Source organism: Neofelis nebulosa, chromosome 8 (assembly GCF_028018385.1).
Source record: "Neofelis nebulosa isolate mNeoNeb1 chromosome 8, mNeoNeb1.pri, whole genome shotgun sequence".
NCBI lineage: Eukaryota > Metazoa > Chordata > Mammalia > Carnivora > Felidae > Neofelis > Neofelis nebulosa.
This window is the reverse complement of record NC_080789.1, coordinates 118816869-118839859: the sequence shown is the minus strand read 5'-3', so window position 1 is coordinate 118839859 and position 22991 is coordinate 118816869. Positions and strand designations below refer to the sequence as shown.

Below are 22991 nucleotides of genomic sequence, written 5' to 3'. Positions count from 1 at the left end.
GCTGGGGTGAGAGAGGCAGATCAGTCTTTTTTAGTTAGTCATTTGATAATGATTTTAAAATAATAATAACTTGATACCTACTTGCCTTCATTCAAAATGCAGAAAATAAGTTATGATTCTAGTAGGTCCTAACTCAGCCAACACTAATGACCTGAACGAAATGAATGATGGGACCCAGGAAGACAGTTAAAATAACAATATTTCTGTACTAGGGAGTCAGCACCTGTGGGTTAAATTCCTTGACATGGCTTGTCTCTAGCTGTGTGTCCTTAGACCAATAACTAAACCTGTCTAGTGTGAGTTTCATTATCAATACAATAGGTTTCATTATCTGTGATTTGGTGACTAAAATTGAGGGCTCTATAATTTTAATTCTAATCTTTGCAGATTGGTCATGTCATTTTATTGCTTTAAGTACGTGCGAAGTTCATCCTACACAGAGCAAATGTTAATATCCCTTGTATAGAAATTCACCTGCAAATGCTGACGGCAGGGCCTCTCCTTCTTTTCCTCTTGTCAGTTCCTGTTTGGCTGGTAATGTGGGCTCTGATAGTGTCCCTGCCTGTGGGTAACTGTCCCAGCCTGCTCCTCCCCATCCTGCCTTCTTTGTCCTTTCCCAGTGGCAGCATTAGCATCTTGACTATCCCAGGGCTAGACTGGGTAGTGCCACACCCCTCAGCCTGGGCTGTTGTCACTTTGTCACGGTCCACGGTGATTCCCACCTGCTTTGAAGCACAGGGATCGTCCTTTCTCACCACTCTCTTGAGCGGGGTGAAGAAAACTTTACTGTCACTTGATTGACGCAAAAGAAAACAGTTTGATGAGCATTAATTGAGTGCCTGCTGTGTAGGAATTAGAGATATGAATTAAGCAGAGTCTCTGTCCTCATTGAATTTATAATCTGATAGAAGACACATATGCTGAGCATAATGTCAATAAAATGTAATCAATTCCATGATAACAAACAGAGAATGTTATAGAAACATGAAGTCTAGTGGCTGGTCACTGAGAGGTTCTAAGAAGAGATTATAATGTGTGGAGAAGGAGAAAAAGAACATGAACTGGAACTAAGGTGTGAAAATGATGGGGAATTCTTAGAAACCTACAAGGAAGCAAGTAGATGAACCTACACTGACGTGTCATTATGATCCGAAGTTCATAGTTGACATTAGGATTCACTTTTGGTGAAAATGTAAGTTTTCAGTTCCTTTGGGTAAATACCATGGATCTCAGTTGTTCGATTATGTGGTAAGAGTGTGTTTAGTTTTGTAGGAAACTGTCAAGCTGTCCACCAAGGTGGCTGTAACAGTTTGCATTCCCAGCAGCAATGAGTGAGAGTTCTTGTTGCTTCACATCCTGATCAGCATTTGGTGCTGTCAGTGTTTTTTTTGGCTTTTGGCCAATCTGAAAGGTATGCCATGGTAACCCCTTGTGGTTTCCATTTACATTTCTCTGATGACCTACGATATGGAACATCTTTCATATGCTTATTTTGCATCTGTACATCTTCTTTGGCAAGGTGTCTGTTAAGGTCTTTGACCCATTTTTTTAACCAGGTTTTTTTTTTATTGTTTTTAAAAAAATGTATGTTTTGGATAACAATCCTTTATCAGATGTGCCTTTTGCAAATACTTTCTTCCAGTCCGTGGCTTGTCTTCTCATTCTCTTGACACATCTTTTATTTCAATTTGTGCATCTAACAATCTTTGTCTAAGAATAGAAACAACTTTCCGTCTGCTTTGTTCACTTAACTCATAACTTGTCCTAAACAGATATAATTAAGTTCTTTGCATGCCTGAAACTATGTAAAAATTTAGTACATTTCAGTCTTTCAGATATTCTAAATGACTAACACAGCAGTCTTATCAGGATTGATAAGGACTTTCTAAACTTTCTAGTCATTTAACTAAATCTTAAACACTTCAACTTACTAGCCCTGAAAATATAATAATTTAAAATTACTAATGTAGAAGATCAAGTATTTTATATATTTGAATACACTTTGCAAATTATGTTATGCTTTTAAAATTAAAATCATAAGTATATTATCAAATAAGTATTTAAATTCAACTCACAAAAGTTAATTGCCAGATTTTTTTTCTATGTCTCTAATATTATCTCAAAGGTTTTAAACAGTTAAGAATAAACACATTGAGGGAGCCTGGATGGCTTAGTCGGTTAAGTGTCCGATGTTGGCTCAGGTCATGATCTCGTGATTCATGGATTTGATCTCCATGTTGGGCTCTGCACTGACAGCTCAGAGCCTGGAACCTGCTTCAGATTCTATGTCTGCCTCTCTCTCTCTGCCCCTCCCCTACCTGTACTCTCTCTCTCTCTCTCTCTCACACACAAAAATAAATAAACATTAAAAGAAAAAGAATAAACATGATTATCCCAAGGTTATGCATCTTATTCATCAGTTTAGTAAAAAAGCATTGATACTATATTCCTTTGCTAAGGCTGCCACAGCAAAGTACCACAGGCCAGGTGATTTAAGTAACAAATTTATTTCCTCACAGTTCTACAGGTTAGAAGTCTGAGACAAGGTTAGTTTCTTGTAGAGGGCTGTGAGGGAGAATCTGTTCCATGCCTCTTCTCTACTTTCTGGTGATTCCCTGGCAGTCCTTAGTGACCTTGGATTGCAGATGCCTCACCTTGATCTCTGTCTTCTTCTTCACATGGCAGTCTCCATGGGAAGAGTTCTCATACTCTTACCATGTGATTCAGCAGTCAAGGTCTTTGGTATTTACCCAAAGGAATTGAAAATTTATATCCACACAAAAACCTGTGTACTAATGTTTGTAGTAACTTCATTCATAATCACCAAAACTTAAAGTAACTGAGACGTCCTTCAGTGGGTGAATGGATAAATAAACTGTGGCACATCCTAGTAATGGGGTATTATTCAGTGCTAAAAAGAAACGAGCTATCAAGCCATGAAAACACATGGGGGAACCTTAAATGCACATCACTAAGTGAAAGAAGCCAATCTGAAAGGGCTATAGACTATATGATCCCAACTATAGAACATTTTGGAAAAGGCAAAACTATGGAAACAATAAAAGACCACGGGTAGTTATAGGCTGCAAAGAGAGGTGAATAGGCAGAGCACAGGGGATTTTAGGGCAATGGAAATACTGTATGGTACTATAGTGGTAGATAGGTGTCATTATACATTTATAAAAATCCAGAGAATATCCAACACCAAGTGTGAACTCTGATGTCAACTATGGACTTTGGGTGACAATCATGTTTCAGTGTAGGTTCATTGATTATAACACATGCATCACCCTAATGCAGGATGTTGATAGTGGGGAGAACTGGGTGTGTGGAGCAAGGAGGACAGGGACTAACTGGTAACTCTATACTTTCCACTCAGTTTTGCTGTGACCCTCAAACTGCTCTAAAAATCAAGTTTAGGGGTACTTGGGTGGCTCAGTCAGTTATACGTCTGACTCTTGATCTCAGTTCAGGTTTTTTGTTTGTTTGTTTGTTTTAATTTTTTTTTTAACGTTTATTTATTTTTGAGACAGAGAGAGACAGAGCATGAACGGGGGAGGGTCAGAGAGAGAGGGAGACACAGAATCTGAAACAGGCTCCAGGCTCTGAGCAGTCAGCACAGAGCCCGACGCGGGGCTCGAACTCACATACCGCGAGATCGTGACCTGAGCCGAAGTCGGACGCTTAACCGACTGAGCCACCCAGGCGCCCCTCAGTTCAGGTTTTGATCACACAGTCATGAGTTCAAGCCCAGCATTGGGCTCTGCACTGGATGTGAAGCCTTCATAAAAATAATAAATAAATAAAAATAAAGTTTATTTATTAAAAAAACTATAATAAAATACAGAAAGTAGAAATACATAGAAATAATCCATATAGAAATTCAGTATAGGAAATGATCCATACCCTTTTGTTCCAGGAGACTGTAGAGTCCTTGAGAACAGAAATTATTCTTAGTTATTGATATATCCAGTATCTGACATAGTGCTTAATAAATAGCAAACAGATGCTGGTTGGATGAACGAATGGATGGGTGGATGGTTGAATAAGAGATATAGTACAAGAAACTTCTGGAAGAGGAAGAGTCCTTCTAACAATTATTTTGCCTTGGGAAGATTAACTCAGTGCAGACAGATTAGTGACCTTGCCCCACACACGGTGTTTTTTTTGGTTTGTTTTGTTTTTTATAAATTTTTTAACATTTATTTATTTTTGAGACAGAGAGACAGCATGAACAGGGGAGGGTCAGAGAAAGAGGGAGACACAGAATCTGAAGCAGGCTCCAGGCTCTGAGCTGTCAGCACAGAGCCCGACGCGGGGATCGAACCCACAGACCGCAAGATCATGATCTGAGCCGAAGTCGGACGCTTAACTGACTGAGCCACCCAGGCGCCCCCCCAACACACACACATAGTTTTGGGTTGCTGTCTGCATAGGCGATCAGCCTAGTGTACAAGCTCAGAAGCAGAGCGGGAATGTCCAGAGCAGCAGTGGAGTAGATTGGAGCCTGATGCATCAGAACAATGAAGGTCTGACTTTCCAGAAAACAAGCCAGAAACATGTTTCTCCTTGAAGATACTGCAAGAGCAGTAGCAGTCCAGCCTCCTCAGGTACAGACAAAGCAGGAGGTGGAGTAGATAGAGGGAATTGTGAATATTTTCCAATCTCTAGGGAGCACTTGGAGAGTATGCTTTTCCTGTAAGCCACTCTTCTTCCTCTGTGGGAAGGTATAGTGCATTCAGTGAGCTGGGAGGCAGGATTCAAATCTCAGTTCATTCAAAGTCCATGGAACATTGTTAGATTGTTTCACGCCTTGGTAGTTTTGTTGTTTTTTATTTGTTTTTGTTTTTTTATGCCTTGGTAGTTTTATATGTAAAATGAAAAAATGTTCTTTTGCTTATTATTATTGTCAAATAAAAATTGTTCTGGACTCCTTGGGGTGACAGCATCAGAGATGATTAGTCTTTGTGCCACGAATGACCCAAGTGCCTGGTCAAGGTCATACCCGTGCCCGAGGTCAGGCCCCTTTGAGCCCCATCAGTCTAGCTGCCAGACCCAGACTGAGCTAGGGCCCTGATTTGCTGTCTTCTGAGCCTCCAATTGTACTCCAAATGAATATTGTAATTACAGGATATCAAGGGGAGCCCCAGTCTAGAAAGATTACACAGTTCTTCTCATAAACAGTTGAATTAAGAATTAAATGTCTATTGATTCAGCATGTGATTCTCTGTAATGAATCTCTAAATGCTGTTAAAAATCCAACTTGGGAACTTACACACCTGGACTTTCTAGTCTGTAACTGACACACAAAGTTTTGAAGGAACACAGTTTTCAACAGTCTATTTCAAGGCATATTCCTGGTGTCATTTATCCATAACGTCTACAGTTTCCTCAAGAAAAATACAGCAGGATGTCAGATGCTGTATTTATTTCCCCGCCTGCCGTTAAAGCCCACACTGGTTGCCTCTTTAAAAGTTATGCATGTTACAAATGGAAATTCCTTACCAGGAGAGTATTCTTAGAAAAGTGATTCACATCCAGCCTATCGGCACATTTATTGTTCTACTTCCAAAATATACCCCAGTGCACTGACTTCTTTCTGTCTCCACCATTTACTATTCTAGTCCAAGCCATCATCATCTCTCACTAGACTACTGCGATAGCCTCCTGACAATTCCACTTTTCTGTCTGCTCCCAATCCATACATTTCCACATAGTAGGCAGATTCATCAGTTTAAAATATTACAGCTCCCTGCTTTGAAATCTCTAGTGGCTTTACATGGCGATTCAAATGAAGTCCAAACTCTACAGTGAGCCCAGAGGGCCTGGCTCATGCTCACCTCTCTGGCTCCTATCACATCATCCCTCACTGTCCTCCAGCCCCACTTCCTTCTTTCCTCACGCAAGGCCCTTGCCCTTGCTGTCCCCTCTGCCTGGAATGTTCTGATTCCAGTTCTTCGCCTAGGTGGTTCCCTCGTCACCAGGGCCTCAGCTTCTCAGAGGGCAGCTCTCCCTAACTTCCCCAACTCAAAAGGCCCTCCCTGCCCTTTTCAGTCACTCTCCATTGCTCCTCTATGTGTTTTTCTCTTCACAGCCCGTTTTGTTACTGAAAATGTCATGTTTGTCTATTTGTTTCTTAATGCCTGCCCTCTCACTGCCTAAACACCCCAAGGGAACAAAGATCTTAGTTTTGCCTCTTCTGAATCCCCTGTGACAAGAGCAGTGCCTGGCATAAGATGTATATTTATTGGATAAGTGAATACCTAGATATATACAGATATATCTATATATTCATTCAGCAAATGTATTTGTTTAAATGTTTATGTATTCATATGTTATATATGAATGAAAAAATATCCCTGAAGATTTTTTTCACATCCAGTTTTTTTTTTTTTTAATTTTTTTTCAACGTTTTTAATTTATTTTTGGGACAGAGAGAGACAGAGCATGAATGGGGAAGGGGCAGAGAGAGAGGGAGACACACAGAATTGGAAACAGGCTCCAGGCTCCGAGCCATCAGCCCAGAGCCTGACGTGGGGCTCGAACTCACGGACCGCGAGATCGTGACCTGGCTGAAGTCGGATGCTTAACCGACTGCACCACCCAGGCGCCCCTTCACATCCAGTTTTTATCATGACTTAGAATGTTGGAGTGGATGGAATAATCAATTCTATTAAGTGTAAGAGCTGGATTAAAATAAAGGCAGCAACGTAAGAAAACAATAAAGATTTTGTCTGTTTCCTATACCTTACTGCACCTTGAACATAGTTGGAATGACACCAAGAATTACCATAGACTCCTTGATAAAATGCCTTCTATGCCTCCAAGAAGAGGTGTGGTGTGTGTGTGTGTGTGTGTGTGTGTGTGTGTGTGTGTGTGTTTCTGAATATATTTTTATGTACCTTATTTAGGGTTTTACTACTATAAATTCTAAGCTGTAGTCCAGAGTTCTCATGCCTATACTTAAACGATACATATCCTTTGATTTTGATACTGGGATCTTTGGGTCTTTCTTCCTTAGCTCCCTTTATTAAGCTCACTTTTAAGATGGCCTCAAGGAAAATGAACATCTGGAAATGACCACATTAAGTCCCAAAGTTAAGTATCACATAGACCAATTTTTCTGTGGCCCAAGGAATTAGATATTTTTACCTCCTCTGAGGGGAGCTCCTCATTTATTTTTTTTCTTCATACTGGCATTCATAAAATATTTTTTTATCACTCGCCGGGTAACAGGTACCATGCTCACCTCTCATATTAAAATAACAAATGAGACTGAGCCTATTTGGATCTTGGCCTACTTGGGTCTCAGAATGACATCATTGTCTATGGGATGACCTTCTTATGCTGGAGCCTTAGAATTCTTACCCAGTCTGTCTCCAGCCATAGTCACTGCCTTGCTATGTGCCAGGGAAGGTAATGTTAACATTTTCATGGTATGTTTCAGCAACTTGGAAGCATATACAGTATACTGGCTGCAATCATGAATGTTGGAAACATTGAATTTTCTTCTGTGGCAACTGAACACCAGCTTGACAAGAGCCACATTTCCAATCATGCAGCTCTGGAAAACTGTGAGTTTTATTATCTTCTGTTCAACACTGAACCCCTTTTTTTTAATGTTTATTTATTTTTGAGACAGAGCATGAGCAGGGAAGGGGCAGAGAGAGAGGGAGACACAGAATGTGAAGCAGGCTCCAGGCTGTGAGCTGTCAGCACAGAGCCCGACGCGGGGCTCGAACTCACGAACTGTGAGATCCTGACCTGAGCCGAAGTCGGACGCCCAACCGACTGAGCCACCCAGGTGCCCCAACACTGAACTCTTGAAAAATGTCTAATGACATACTTGTAAGTGTCACATAAAGACAATTTCAAAAAAAACTTCAAAAAAAAGATAATTTCAAGCGATTGTACTGATAGAGAATCCTGAAAAAGAATATTCAGATTCATTTTGCATAAAATGAAGCTTTTAAAGTACAATATTTAAAACACATATTCATGCCTGCAAATTAACTGATTACTGAAGAAAACCTTCCTAAGACTAGGCTTTAGACTGTTTTAGGAGCTATTTACATTTCAATGTAAAAACACAGAAAATATAATTAAAATTTAGTAAACTGATCTGAAAAGAGTTTAAGTTGTTATTTGATAGATTTAGTGTATATATCATTTTATTTTATTTTTTAAATATAATTTGTTGTCAAATTGTCTTCCATAAAACACCCAGTGCTCATCCCAACAAGTGCCCTCCTCGATGCCCATCGCCCAGTTTTCCCTCCCCCCCCCCGCCATCAACCCTCAGTTTGTTTGTTCTCTGTATTTAAGAGTCTCTTATGGTTTGCATCCCTCCCTCTGTGTTTGTAACTTTTTTTTTCTCTTTCCCCTCCCCCATGGTCTTCTGTTAAGTTTCTCAAGATCAACATATGAGTGAAAACATATGGTATCTGTCTTTCTCTGACTGACTTATTTCACTTATAAGCAGTAAAGACTTGTATATTTATTTTCATACTGGATGAATTTTTATACTCATTCATCCTGGGTTAACTGATTTTGCAATAATTTTGTATACAAGAAAAGTGCAATATTGTATTTGCTTCAAATCAACTTTTTTCTCTATCTAGCAGAGTTTAATGAATTATTCCAATAACTTAAGGTTTCCCACTGATTTTCTGGTGGCACAGCTTTTTTATTTAGAATATATGCTATTTTTTAAAATTTTTAATGTGGGCATATGCCTCTATAATTCCAGATTTGTTATGTTTCATATATAATGTAGAGAATCATGATATAAATTTTTATTTATATATTTTTTCTGATTTATACTTAATCAGAAACAGAATGAGCTGTTTTAGGGTAAATTTCAGAGGACCAGATACGAACCATCCTAGTCTGGACCTGTCCTTAGATCCCTATCATCTCCATGCCACTTTGTCTCTGGGACCAGCTTAGTAATACAGAAGAACTGAGATTGGCATGTAATGATTGCCGTGGACCTGAGAACCTGTTCTGATTTTTCATATATAAATAAAGTTAAATGACCAGAAGATATTAGACTAATAGTTTTTTTGTTTTGTTTTGTTTTGTTTTGTTTCTGGGCCATGGATCTCCCTCTGGCCAATGATGAGCCGGGCCTTCTTCTGGCCAATGTGCTGCAGGCTATGTAGATCCTGGGCTGAACCTTCATTCAGTAGATCTAATATTTTTTGGCACCCATGGGCCAGTAGTTCCAGGTTGATCTGTAACTCCCAGCAGTCCCCAGTTATCAGATGTGGAAGGAAAAAACAGAAAACTCCAGTGATATATTCAGATCTCACCATTGATCATAATTAGAAGAGTTAGCAACAATGAAGAGAATGATTTACAACAGAGATATTTGTAGATTATGAATATATACTCAGAAACTAACAAACTAAGAACTGACTTTGATAATTGAGAACCTATTTCTATATAGGAAACAGTCATATGGGTCACAAAAGATTAATATTTATACGAATATAGTTAAAATTAAAGCACTTTGTGGAATAGCCTTTTATGGCAAATAAAAATTTTGCTAACTTATAATGATTTATAATTAAAGTTGCAAGGAATTATCTCCAAACCAAGGCCATGTTTCCTGATGGTTTTACAGGTACATTGTTTCAATCAGGGGCCAGTTCTGGCTGTTCTGTCTCATAAATATGTCTCAAATCTGACCACTTCTGTTTATCTCCATGATCTTCGTTCTCATTGAAGACAACATCACCTCTCACCTGAGCTAAGTAACCTCCCAATTGTTCATTCTACATCAGTTCTTGAACTTTTCCAGGCCATTCTTCACAATTCATTCAGAAACCACTTAATGCATGTATCTAGAAGGTTCTCTCAATCTTTCTCTCCCTCTCTCCCTCCCTGTCCCTCTCCTCCTCCCTCTATCTTCCTACTTAAGTTTCTTGATTAGCTTCCATTCCTTCTAGATAAAGATGATCAAGACTAGAAGTTTGCCTTATGAGGTATTATACTTACCAATATATCCCCAGGTAAAATGAACAATGCAGGAATAGAAGTAGACATATTAATCAATGGGAAACACTATTCAGAAACAGAAACAGATCGAAGCAGAATTGCCAGAAATGGCATTACAAATCACAAATCACTAGGGAATCAGTGTTGTAGGGACAGCAAATTGGCTAGCCACTTAGGGGAGTGGGGGTGGGAGGGGGGATTCGAATTCTTGTCATACACCATATACCAAAACAAATTACAAATCTATACCATTTAAATGCAAAAAAATCATAAAAGTTCAGGACAAGAGTGCGTTTATATAATCCTGAAATGAGAAAAGACTTGAAGGATTTTATGTGCAGAAAACCAAAAGCAGAAAGGACTTTTAATGGATATTTGACTACATACATATTAAAACTCTTTCATACTAACAAAAGAAAAATAAACGAAATTGCAATACAGGTAAAAAATAAAAGAAAATATTTGTACTATACATATAAGAAATATGTGTAAGCTATGAAGAGCTCTCCTAAGCTTATTAGGAATAGACAAATATATCAATGAAAAAAGGGAGTTTATAAAATAAAACCACAAATTACTAATAAAAATATGAAAAAAAGAAAGTATTTAGCTTCACTAGGAGTCAGTTAAAAACAAATTGAAAAATGAAGGCATTTTTTCCTATCAAATAGGCCATTCTCAAAAATAATATGTGGTACCCATGAAATTGCATTAAAATTGTTTTTTTATTTGGCTGATAAGAATGTAATTGGTTCAGGGTTTTTGAAGAATAGCTAAATACTATACATAAGAAGGCTTAAATATGTTTATATACACTGAACCAATTACTGATTCTAAGCAATTTATGCTAATAAAATCATACAAAACAGGAACACAAATTCATACACAAAATATTTATCCCAGCATTCTTTACAGTTATGAACATATGGAAACAACCTAAATATCCAACAATTTTAAATTATTGATATATTATGATATATAGCAGACTATTATGCAGCAAATTAAAATTTACAAGCAATATTTAATAAAGTGAGAAATGCTTAAGATATTAAGATGAAATATATGTGCAGAATAGTGACAGTAAACATGCTTAAAAGGAAAGAAATGCAGAATGTTAACTTGAAAAGCAAGATATCCACAGTGGACTTGTATTACCTCTACAATGTGAAAACAATATTTAAGCAAGGTCCAGTGATCTTAGCCACATAGCTGAGAACTATCTTGTCCCAATGCTAAAAGTAAAATTCAAAATGTTGAAAATAATTTTTTTTTAATTTATTTTTGGGACAGAGAGAGACAGAGCATGAATGGGGGAGGGGCAGAGAGAGAGGGAGACACAGAATCGGAAACAGGCTCCAGGCTCCGAGCCATCAGCCCAGAGCCTGACACGGGGCTCGAACTCACGGACCGCGAGATCGTGACCTGGCTGAAGTTGGACGCTTAACCGACTGTGCCACCCAGGCGCCCCTGAAATGTTGAAAATAATTTAAAAGGAGAACTGATTTAAAAAATAGTCTGTCATGTGATAGTTTGGGTTAAAGATGTTTTATATTAAAAAATGAGTTTTATTCCCTGAATTTAGGTATTTTTCATTTAAAATTCCCTGTGATATTTAATTACCATTAAATATGCATGTTCCAGGCATCACACTTTAACAGAATTTAATTATTGAAATATATAACTGAGAAGTAGTAGGATACAAAAATACATTAATGTTGAGATAAGGTTTATGCTGTTTTGGTTAAATATTGCAAAAGTTAGGTAAAATACATTGGTTTGAGCATATCCCTCAAGTCTAAGTAACTTCCAGTTAATTTCTACATTTTGAAAACGTGTATATGATAATGGCATCCAAATTATACCAAATTTATTCATTATGCTTATAAATTATTTCACATAATTCAGTGAAATTATGTTTGGCATCATGTAAACAACCACTGGCTTGTGCCAATGTTCCCTCCTGTCAGCCAGTTCGGTTTGGGTTGTGCTGTATTTATTATATGGCAGCCTGCATGTCACCATTCAGGGAGAGAAAAATGATCAAGAAGAGACACAGGACTCCTACTCAACAGCAACTTATTTTTACATTAGAAAGTCTTCACATATTTCTTTTATGTCATTTGAAGAAGGTAAATTAAGACGTTTTCATTCTATAGGAAGTGACTTCATTGCCATAACCTTTTCTAACAACACATCTGTTTGTTTTTTTTAGCTGCTTCTTTGCTTTGCATTCAGGCAGATGAACTAAAAGAAGCTCTTACCTCCCACTGTGTGGTCACTAGAGGAGAAACCATTATTCGACCCAATACGGTCGAAAAAGCTACTGATGTCAGAGATGCTATGGCCAAAACTTTATACGGGCGTCTCTTTAGTTGGATAGTCCATCGCATTAACAGCTTATTGAAGCACGGCACATCGCCAAGGTAAAAATTCTCATGGAAACATTTTTTCCCCCAAATGTCAGGTGATGTACATCTGTTTTCTAATTTATTGATTTGTATATGAGCCCCTTTGAAGACGTTTCTAATTGCTATCGCTGAATTATTACGGTTCTATCTCAGTAGATCTGCTTTATTTCCTAGTAGCCCTTTATTAGGCCAGATAGCTATAAAAATGCAAACGTCCTGGAACACAAAAACTGTAGCAACATGAATAAACATGAAAAGTGAATTTTTAAAGTGACATCAATTTATGTGTTCTTTTGATAGGAAGGTGTACTGCAAAGTGTATACCATTTTATACTTGCATAAAATGTCATTCCAGCAGGTTTTTTTGTTTGTTTGCTTTGTTTTGAGGGATTGAATTAAATCTTGAAGGCAAAGGAAAGCTTTCTTTTTATATTTTAACTCTCACTATAATCCTGTAAGGATAGGAATCATGACCTCCAATGAAATTTGGTTCCAAAATGTCCCAAGTAAATAGTAAATGATAGAGTGAATATATGAACGATGATGTCATCGTTTATGCCCTGCCTAGTACCCCATCTTAGAAATAAAGAATCACAGCCACCACTGACTGAGTACTCTCTATGTACCAGGGATTGCGCACAGGTATAAGCCCTTCCATTTACACCTAAAGCTTTGTTCCGCCACAAATTACACAATCTGTAGAAATTGTATACAAAAAGCAGGATAGATGCCTACCTTAAGTCACCTTGTTCACATTTGCTTACTAAGCATAAAAGACTATTCTATACACATTTCAGGCATGTAATTCAGTCATTTTTCCACGAAGGGCCATACCACATCATAATATTATCCAGAATGTCTAAGAGATTATCCATTATTCCTCCATGTTCTTAACTCTCTATCCCCCAGAATTGCTTCTTTCCCTTTCTGCTAAACTGTAACCTATCTGACTGGGTCTGCAAGTCAAATTCCAGTTTGCCCATTCTGATTTAATGATCAAAACACTTTGTATGTTCATGTGTGGCCATATGTATGATGCCAAGCTTTCAGATGAAAATGGAAAAATTCCAGAATGTTCACTATCTATGTATTCCACAGATGACTACATTTTGCTACTTATCATCTGCATGTTTGCACTAAGGCGATCTCCTGAAAATTCCACTACAGCCTATTTACTATTTGGTAACTTTCCTTTCCATACACTAAAGAAAGCCAGCCAAATCTTAGATTTTCAAAATTTTTATAGAAAGTTTAACAAACAGGGGCGCCTGAGTGGCTCAGTTGGTTAAGAATCCGACTTCGGCTCAGGTCATGATCTCAAGGTCAGGGAGTTCGAGCCCCGCGTTGGACTCTGTGCTGACAGCTCGGAGCCCGGAGTCTGATTTGGATTCCGTCTCGCTTTCTCTCTGCCCCTCCCCAGCTTACACTCTGTTCTCTCTGTCTCTCAAAAATGAATAAATGTTTAAAAAAAATGTTTTTTAAATAAAGTTTAACAAATTAAAATAAGACCATTCATATAGTTCAGCAAAAATCTGTCAAGATTTATGTTAAGATTTTGAAGAGCCTGTATACTGTGCCAGTCTTTTCCACTAACTTGTTGTTCAACCCTTGACAAATTACTGCATTTGTCTGCATCTTGTCTTCTTCAGCTATTAAATAAAGGCATGTAATGACAAATCAGTGGTCTTAGTTATTGACGGACATCTTGGAGCCTTTTAAGGATCTCTTGAGGGATGCCTGGGTGGCTTAGTCAGTTCAGTGTCCAACTCTTTATTTTGGCTCAGGTCATAATGTCATGGTTCATGGGATCGAGCCCTGCATTGTTCTCTCTCCTCCCTTTGCACCTCTCCCACTCCCTCTCTCTCTCTCTCTCTCTCTCTCTAAAAAGAAAGAAAAGAAAAGAATAAAAGAAAGAATAAAAGGATCTATTGAAACTATGTTCTTCACTCCAAAATTTTAAAAATGGATATATTTCTATATACCCACCAAAATATTGTGCATGGTTGATTCCAGCCCCCTTGAAGACCATTAACAGACCCCAGGTTAAGAATCCCTGAATGAGGTCATCTCTAAGGTCCTCCTGGCTGTAACACACTATTAGCTGAGTTAAATATCTCAGCAGGATCCTGTGGGATGATTTTTTAAAAGAATAATAATGTTGACTTAAACCAGCATAAATTTTCACTCTCTATTCAAAATAGGAATTTTCAGAAGTATTTGTATAGCTTTCCTTTTGTCAATCCCATCACACAAAGGGTCCTATAACTTTGTGTTCTGAGTTCAGTCAGTTCTTCCGAATACAGAGAGCATCCTTCACTTCCCAGCAAGAGGTTGACAGCTGTCATTTCTAAATCACTTCCTCACACAACACTAAGCGTTAACCTAGGTTACATAAATAGTGAGCACAGAGAAATGTTTGTACTCTCCTTTTTAAAATCACATGAAAATAACTGTAATGCATATATTTCTCAGAAGAGGCAAACTTTTGACCAACTATCTAGCCTTTAATGAACAGAGAGGTAACCATTATGGGGGAGCAGGAAAAAAAGTACATTTGGAATATTTAATTATAAAATAATATTTAAGATAGACTCCACCAAAGACTGCTAGATCTGATACATGAATTCAGCAAAGTTGCAGGATACAAAATCAATGTACAGAAATCAGTTGCATTCTTATACACTAATAATGAAGCTACAGAAAGACAAATAAAGAAACTCATCCCATTCACAATTGCACCAAGAAGCATAAAATACCTAGGGATAAATCTAACCAAAGATGTAAAAGATCCGTATGCTGAAAACTATAGAAAGCTTATGAAGGAAATTGAAGAAGATATAAAGAAATGGAAAAACATTCCATGCTCATGGGTTGGAAGAATAAATATTGTCAAAATGTCAATACTACCCAAAGCTATCTACACATTCAACGCAATCCCAGTCAAAATTGCACCAGCATTCATCTCAAAACTAGAACAAGCAATCCTAAAATTCATATGGAACCACAAAAGGCCCCGAATAGCCAAAGTAATTTTGAAGAAGAAGACCAAAGCGAGAGGCATCACAATCCCAGACTTTAGCCTCTACTACAAAGCTGTCATCATCAAGACAGCATGGTATTGGCACAAAAACAGACACATAGACCAGTGGAATAGAATAGAAACCCCAGAACTAGACCCACAAACGTATGGCCAACTAATCTTTGACAAAGCAGGAAAGAACGTCCAGTGGAAAAAAGACAGTCTCTTTAACAAATGGTGCTGGGAGAACTGGACAGCAACATGCAGAAGGTTGAAACTAGATCACTTTCTCACACCATTCACAAAAATAAACTCAAAATGGATAAAGGAGGGGCGCCTGGGTGGCGCAGTCGGTTAAGCGTCTGACTTCAGCCAGGTCACGATCTCGCGGTCCGTGAGTTCGAGCCCCACGTCAGGCTCTGGGCTGATGGCTCGGAGCCTGGAGCCTGTTTCCGATTCTGTGTCTCCCTCTCTCTCTGCCCCTCCCCCGTTCATGCTCTGTCTCTCTCTGTCCCAAAAATAAATAAAAAACGTTGAAAAAAAAATTAAAAAAAAAAATGGATAAAGGACCTGAATGTGAGACAGGAAACCATCAAAACCCTAGAGGAGAAAGCAGGAAAAGACCTCTCTGACCTCAGCCGCAGCAATTTCTTACTTGACACATCCCCAAAGGCAAGGGAACTAATAGCAAAAATGAACTATTGGGACCTCATGAAGATAAAAAGCTTCTGCACAGCAAAGGACACAATCAACAAAACTAAAAGGTAACCAACAGAATGGGAAAAGATACTTGCAAATGACATATCGGACAAAGGGCTAGTATCCAAAACCTATAAAGAGCTCACCAAACTCCACACCCGAAAAACAAATAACCCAGTGAAGAAATGGGCAGAAAACATGAATAGACACTTCTCTAAAGAAGACATCCAGATGGCCAACAGGCACATGAAAAGATGCTCAACATTGCTCCTCATCAGGGAAACACAAATCAAAACCACACTCAGATATCACCTCACGCCAGTCAGAGTGGCTAAAATGAACAAATCAGGAGACTATAGATGCTGGCGAGGATGTGGAGAAACGGGAACCCTCTTGCACTGTTGATGGGAATGCAAACTGGTGCAGCCGCTCTGGAAAACAGTGTGGAGTTTCCTCAAAAAATTAAAAATAGACCTACCCTATGACCCAGCAATAGCACTGCTAGGAATTTACCCAAGGAATACAGGAGTACTGATGCATAGGGACACTTGTGCCCCAGTGTTTATAGCAGCACTCTCAACAATAGCCAAATTATGGAAAGAGCCTAAATGTCCATCAACTGATGAATGGATAAAGAAATTGTGGTTTATATACACAATGGAGTACTACGTGGCAATGAGAAAGAATGAAATATGGCCCTTTGTAGCAACGTGGATGGAACTGGAGAGTGTTATCCTAAGTGAAATAAGCCATACAGAGAAAGACAGATACCATATGTTTTCACTCTTATGTGGATCCTGAGAAACTTAACAGAAACCCATGGGAGAGGGGAAGAAAAAAAAAAGAAGTTAGAGTGGGAGAGAGCCAAAGCACTCTTAAAAACTGAGAACAAACTGAGGGTTGATGGCGGGTGGGAGGGAGGGCAGGGTGGGTGATGGGTATTGAAGAGGGCATCTTTTGGGATGAGCACTGGGTGTTGTATGGAAACCAATTTGACAATAAATTTCGTATATTAAAAATAATAAAATAAAATAAAATAATATTTAATTGCATTTTAAAGTAGTTGATTATAAAATAAACTCAAATACATTTTTGTCTTTCCCCAAGTTACCATTTATTCTCTATTAAACAATTATGAATGAATAACGCAAAAGTAAATAATGATTCTTTAAAAGAGGTGAAGTGTTTTTAGCAAGATGTTTTAATTGTTCTAAAGTGAAAGACTAAAGACATCCTTACACAGAATTTTTGCTTTTCTGGTATGATTTTTATTGAATATATTTTTGTGGTCTTCTGAGTGCTGGCCAGGTTTTCCGTATGATTCATGACTCACTTGGGGCTGTGATCTTGTACCCACAAACCCATAGGAAAAAGTATAGGACAGGTTTCTGTAGTACAAGGAAAATCTTGTATCTTTTACATGTTAAAATTGATGCTACCTACTTTATGTTTTATGGAGGGAAACTTTTTCAATTAAGAAAATTTACACTCTGTGTCTTGGTAGGAGTTTCTTAGCTAAATCACAAAAGCATATTCTGAGACACCCTGCTTTCCATTCCCTCTTAAGAAAATAAGGACTCAATAATGCCTCTTTAATTTTCCAGTGGGAACGGTGATGAGCTGAGCATTGGCATTCTGGATATATTTGGCTTTGAGAACTTCAAAAAAAATTCCTTTGAGCAGCTGTGCATTAACATTGCAAATGAACAAATTCAGTATTATTTCAATCAACACGTGTTCACATGGGAACAGGTAAGTCATGGTACTATTAAGATTCATGTATGTGTGTGTTACATGCAGAATTGTACTAATGAAGCAAGACTTAGATCATAGGTTTAGGGCCTTAAATATATAGACAAAGGAAAGATTTTCTTTTCTCCATGCCTGTAGTAAAAACAAAAATAAAACCAGAAAACAAGTATGAATTTAGTGTCTCCATATGAGATGCCCTTCCTTGAAAAACCAATGCACCCTTCTCCAAAACTTAGCAAGTCTGAGCCCTTATACACAAACAAGTTTCCTTTGGAAATTTAAGTCAGCAGATGTGTCCAACTGTTTCTCTTTCTGTAGACTGTGTAGCTGAAACTCTGTTTGAAATTTAAATATCCATCTAAAATGCATTAAACTTCAGAATTTCGGTAACTAGGCAACAGAACACAAGATAATGGGTTTGATGCAAATGCCATGAAATGGCAATTTTGACAGGGTACAATATGTAATTTATGATTCAGCTTCAAAAATCAGAGACTTACTTGAATTGCATTTGGCAAAGCTGTAGTATTAAAATTATTTAAATTATTTTATCAAGTCTAAAAGCAGCAGTGGTCATATTTTGTGTCATTTAGTGTGTCATGTGTCTCCTGTAAATAATATCACATTGTTTTGTGCTTACTGAACAGAACTGACGTTTTTACTTAAATTTGAGATAAATGAGAGGTACATGAACTTCTTTTGATTCAAAATATTTAGGCTTATTGAGAATTTACTTTAAAATTGCATTTTGAAAACACTGGTCATAAAAGAAAACCTCTAGATATTAACATTTCTTAGGCCAAAAAAAGGGACAAAAGTGTAAGGTTTTACCTGTGTTTGCGTAGCTCTGATCTACCCCAGGATCTTGTTCTATCAAATATACATTCCTCTCTTCTTTCTCACTCTGTGTCTCTCTCTCTCCTCTTTCTCCACTCTTCTCCATTAGCGCACGCAGTCCCGTAGCCTAGATAAATAATGAGATCTTTATTTATTTTTTTTTTTAATTTTTTTTCAACGTTTTTTATTTATTTTTGGATAGAGAGAGACAGAGCATGAACGGGGGAGGGGCAGAGAGAGAGGGAGACACAGAATCGGAAACAGGCTCCAGGCTCCGAGCCATCAGCCCAGAGCCTGACGCGGGGCTCGAACTCACGGACCGCGAGATCGTGACCTGGCTGAAGTCGGACGCTTAACCGACTGCGCCACCCAGGCGCCCCCAAATAATGAGATCTTTAAAAATTGTTAAAAACAAAAGCCTTTCTCCAACCTGCTTATCTCAGTAGCTATGGCCTCTCTCTTCCCTTCACAGCCAAGCTGCTTGAAAGCATATTCAGTATTCATTGCATTGTGTTGATTTCTTCTCTACCTGAGTATATGAGTCTGTAGCATCTGGCTCTGACCTCGCCCACTCTCCTGGAATGGGCCTTCCTAATCTCATCAGTCATTAGTATCAGAAACATTTTAGTCTCTACATTATTAGCCTTTCTGTAATTTTCAACCCTGTTGATAAATTCCTGTTTCTGGAAAACCCCTCCTTTAGCATCCCTAATACCATCTTTCTGTTTCTCTGCCATCTTCCTGTCACTTCCTGTACCATCTCGTAAATCAGTCGTTCTCAACCCTGGCTGCATATTAGAATCACTGGGTACTGGAAAATCCCAATGCCCAGACCCTGTCCCAGACCAGTTAAATCAGATCTCTTGGAATGAGATACAGGCATCAACATCTGCTAAAGTTCCCAGTTTATTCCAATGTGCAGCCAACGTTGAGAATTACTGTCCTAAATGTTAACTCACGAAAGAGCTCTATCCTCTACCCCTTCTCGTACTCACTAGGAAAGATCATCCATTTCCATTCTTTCGATCACCCCCTTCATGCTAGTAATGCTTAAGCCCCCATCCAACCCACCTCTCTTTTTGAACTCCTGGCCTGCTTTTAAGACAGCTTCCAGAACTTTATCTAGAATTGAACCCACCGTGTTTCCCTCTCACTTATATTCTTCCTCAGCAAGTGACATCTCTATATGCCACTTACTCAAGCCAAAAATGCATTTCATTTCTCATTACTGAAATCCAGAAAATTAGTGAGACTTGTTCATGTTTCTCCCTCCTCTATGCTCCAGTAAAAATATTTGGTTTATATTTGTGCCTTTCTCACTAGGCTACAGACTCCTTGAGGTCAAGGATTATGTCTTAATTCATTTTGAATCTTCAGAGCTTGACATACAGCAAGTGTTCGAAAAATATTAAATGAATGTCATCTTGCTTTAAGGTCTCACAGTGTTCACAAGATCCATTCTAACCAGAGCCTGAAACAAGTGAATTTTGTTTTTTTCTTTGTTTGTTTGGACTTTCTGATGGGGATCTATTAGAATTACCTTCTTCATGGGACCAGGTGCATCTTCATGTATTTCCCATGTGATTAATTAGCAACTTGTGTTGGTAGGATTCTGTTATTTTTCTCTTTTGCAGGTTGAGGTTAGAACATGGTTTGATTGGAACTAGTCTTTAATCCAATGTACATATCTTTCAAAATTATTTGCTCTTCATTTTTTATAGGATGTTATAGTTTATAATCCACTTTGATAGCCTTGAATTTCATCCATGATCCTAATGCTGTTACTGCTTTTGTCTTTGGGCTTGCTACAAATGAAACTATTCTGGAAGACTCTTTTAAACATCCTTGAGAGGCTTTCAAGACAAAACAACTCAAAATTGTCCCTAGCAAATTAAGATTTCAACTAGAATCCAGGATTATACAAAGCAGTTTAAGGAATTGAGGCCATTCACAATCCTTTCAAGTGCCTTTCTAGGGTAACTACCCAAGAATCTCTGCTTCATAATCTTATGGGACAGGCATTGGCAGCTGAGTGATCAGGTTGATGAATGTGTGATCCGCTGGATATGGGATTAGTCAGTGATTCTCTTGATTTTAACATGTGGGTGTACATGTTTGGGTTTTTTTCCACTCTGTCACTTCTCTGTGAGTGCAAAAATTGTAACTGAGAAATGCTAACTATAGCTGTGTGTATTAGCTATCACAGGTAGAGAACACACAACACACTGATTTCTATAAATGAGAAATAGCTATGAAGCCAAATCATAAATTAGAGTTATGGTCACACTTTCCTTGGTGAGATATAATCATAACTTTCACCTGAGAACTCCTTCATTTAATAAGGCCATTATTGCTTATCCGTAAGACATACTCAGTTTCATGGGCATTCAGATAATCTGGCAATCTGAGCAAGACACAAGCTTCGGCCAGCACCTTCACAGATGATACAACTTCTGCTTCTATTTAAACCAACAAACATTATCTTTACTGGCAGTCCTGCCACAATGGAACATAAATAAAGGTTTGCTGAAAACACTATTTTTTTAAAATTTGGCCCAAATTCAATTGACATGTAATACACAGTGGGACACTCCAGCAAAGTTGGTTATGAAGGTATTTTGAATATTGTTTTCCCATTATTTTCCATTAAAACAATAATCAACAGACTACAGTAAAATATTTTTAGTGAAAGAGTTTATGTCACTGACCCAATCCATAGTTTGCTGAGTGGATAGTTTTAAATAATACATAGCTCCTCAGACTTTTCTGGAGTTTGATGGTTCATAATATTTGAAGCTTCCATACTTTTCCAGCACTGGAAGAACCATTTTGTATATATTGATTTTAACAAAATTTAAAGGGACAATTTATATATGAAAACAATAGTTTGAAAATTAAATCACAGTCTGGATTCCTGTGGCTACCTACAAATAGACATTAAGAGTTTAGTAATCTCTTGATTAAGAGTTTTGTAATCTTTTGATATTCATGACTCAGGCTTTTCTAAATGAGCAGCAACTGAAAAATATAATTTTCTGTCAATTTAATTAATTCCACAAATAAAGTATTTATATGTCAGCCTTCCCTATTACATTTGTATGGCATTATTTTGACACACACTGTTTACTCCCATATTTTTCAAAAAGCTTTTATTATTTTTTTTTAATTTTTTTTTCAACGTTTTTTATTTATTTTTGGGACAGAGAGAGACAGAGCATGAACGGGGGAGGGGCAGAGAGAGAGGGAGACACAGAATCGGAAACAGGCTCCAGGCTCCGAGCCATCAGCCCAAAGCCTGACGCGGGGCTCGAACTCACGGACCGCGAGATCGTGACCTGGCTGAAGTCGGACGCTTAACCGACTGCGCCACCCAGGCGCCCCCAAAAAGCTTTTAGTGAAGCAGCTGAAAGGGCAGCGAACAAGTTACCACATTTCTGATAAGGGAAGCATCTTCTTACAATAACATTTACACTGAATCTCCACAGGGACTGTGTAGCCAAGATTTTGGTTTTGCTTGGTTATTTTTGTTTGTTTTCTGGCATTCTTCCATGGGACGGAGAGCACAACAGTAGTCAAAGTGTAATTAAAGCTTGAAGTTCTCTTCAAGGAGTCATGCTGATGCTATAGTAGTGGGTTTTGTCCTTTCTTTTAATTGTGCACTATGATACATCATTGTGGTATAGACCATGCAAAAGAAATGAACCCTGTTCCCTAGAAGTTTATGTTATGTTTCAAATCAAGGGGACTGAACAGCCAACCACTGAAGAGTCACCAATGGGCATGAGTTTGAGGTGGAACAAACGCCACTGTTCTTTAGGACCATTAGGCACCCGAGACATAGGTATCCTACGACGTATTGCTCTAGAATCCTGAAGATTCACTCTCCTTGCTTATACTCCTACTTACACCTAGGGTGAGCTTTCTTATCCATTAGTGCAGGACATCTTGCCGGCTATTTACTGAGCTGAAGTTCGTTTTTAAAGTGAGCTGTTAATACTTGTTCTGTACAAGGATAAGCTGTTACATACATCATTTATATATATACCCGTGGGTTTAAAATTAAAAGTTAGAAGTCATTTTATAAGCAGGAAACCATTTACAGCACATAATGGAGACAATAACTGTAATTATGGCTCTGGCTTCTCTTGCAGAAAGTGATGTGTATGACTTTCCTCTCCAGCTGTTCATATCTCAAAGTTTGAAGCTTTTGAGATTTTGAATATGGGCTCCAACACATAATTTGTGGCAATTACAAAGAACAAAAATTAATTCAT

At 38.1% G+C, this 22991-nt stretch overlaps 1 protein-coding gene across 7 annotated transcripts in view; it reads left to right on the top strand.

Annotated features, from left to right (window-relative positions):
* Positions 1 to 22991, top strand: part of MYO3A (myosin IIIA) — a 254494-nt gene that overhangs the window by 142999 nt on the left and 88504 nt on the right. For 6 of the 7 annotated variants that reach the window (XM_058681663.1, XM_058681668.1, XM_058681665.1 and 3 more), the window contains exons 17-19: positions 7448 to 7574; positions 12215 to 12425; positions 17733 to 17880. In XM_058681663.1, the coding sequence (XP_058537646.1) occupies positions 7448 to 7574; positions 12215 to 12425; positions 17733 to 17880 (486 nt within the window). Of the gene's footprint in view, positions 1 to 7447; positions 7575 to 9628; positions 10164 to 12214; positions 12426 to 17732; positions 17881 to 22991 lie in introns of those variants that run through there. The other variant, XM_058681667.1, reaches the window with a different exon arrangement.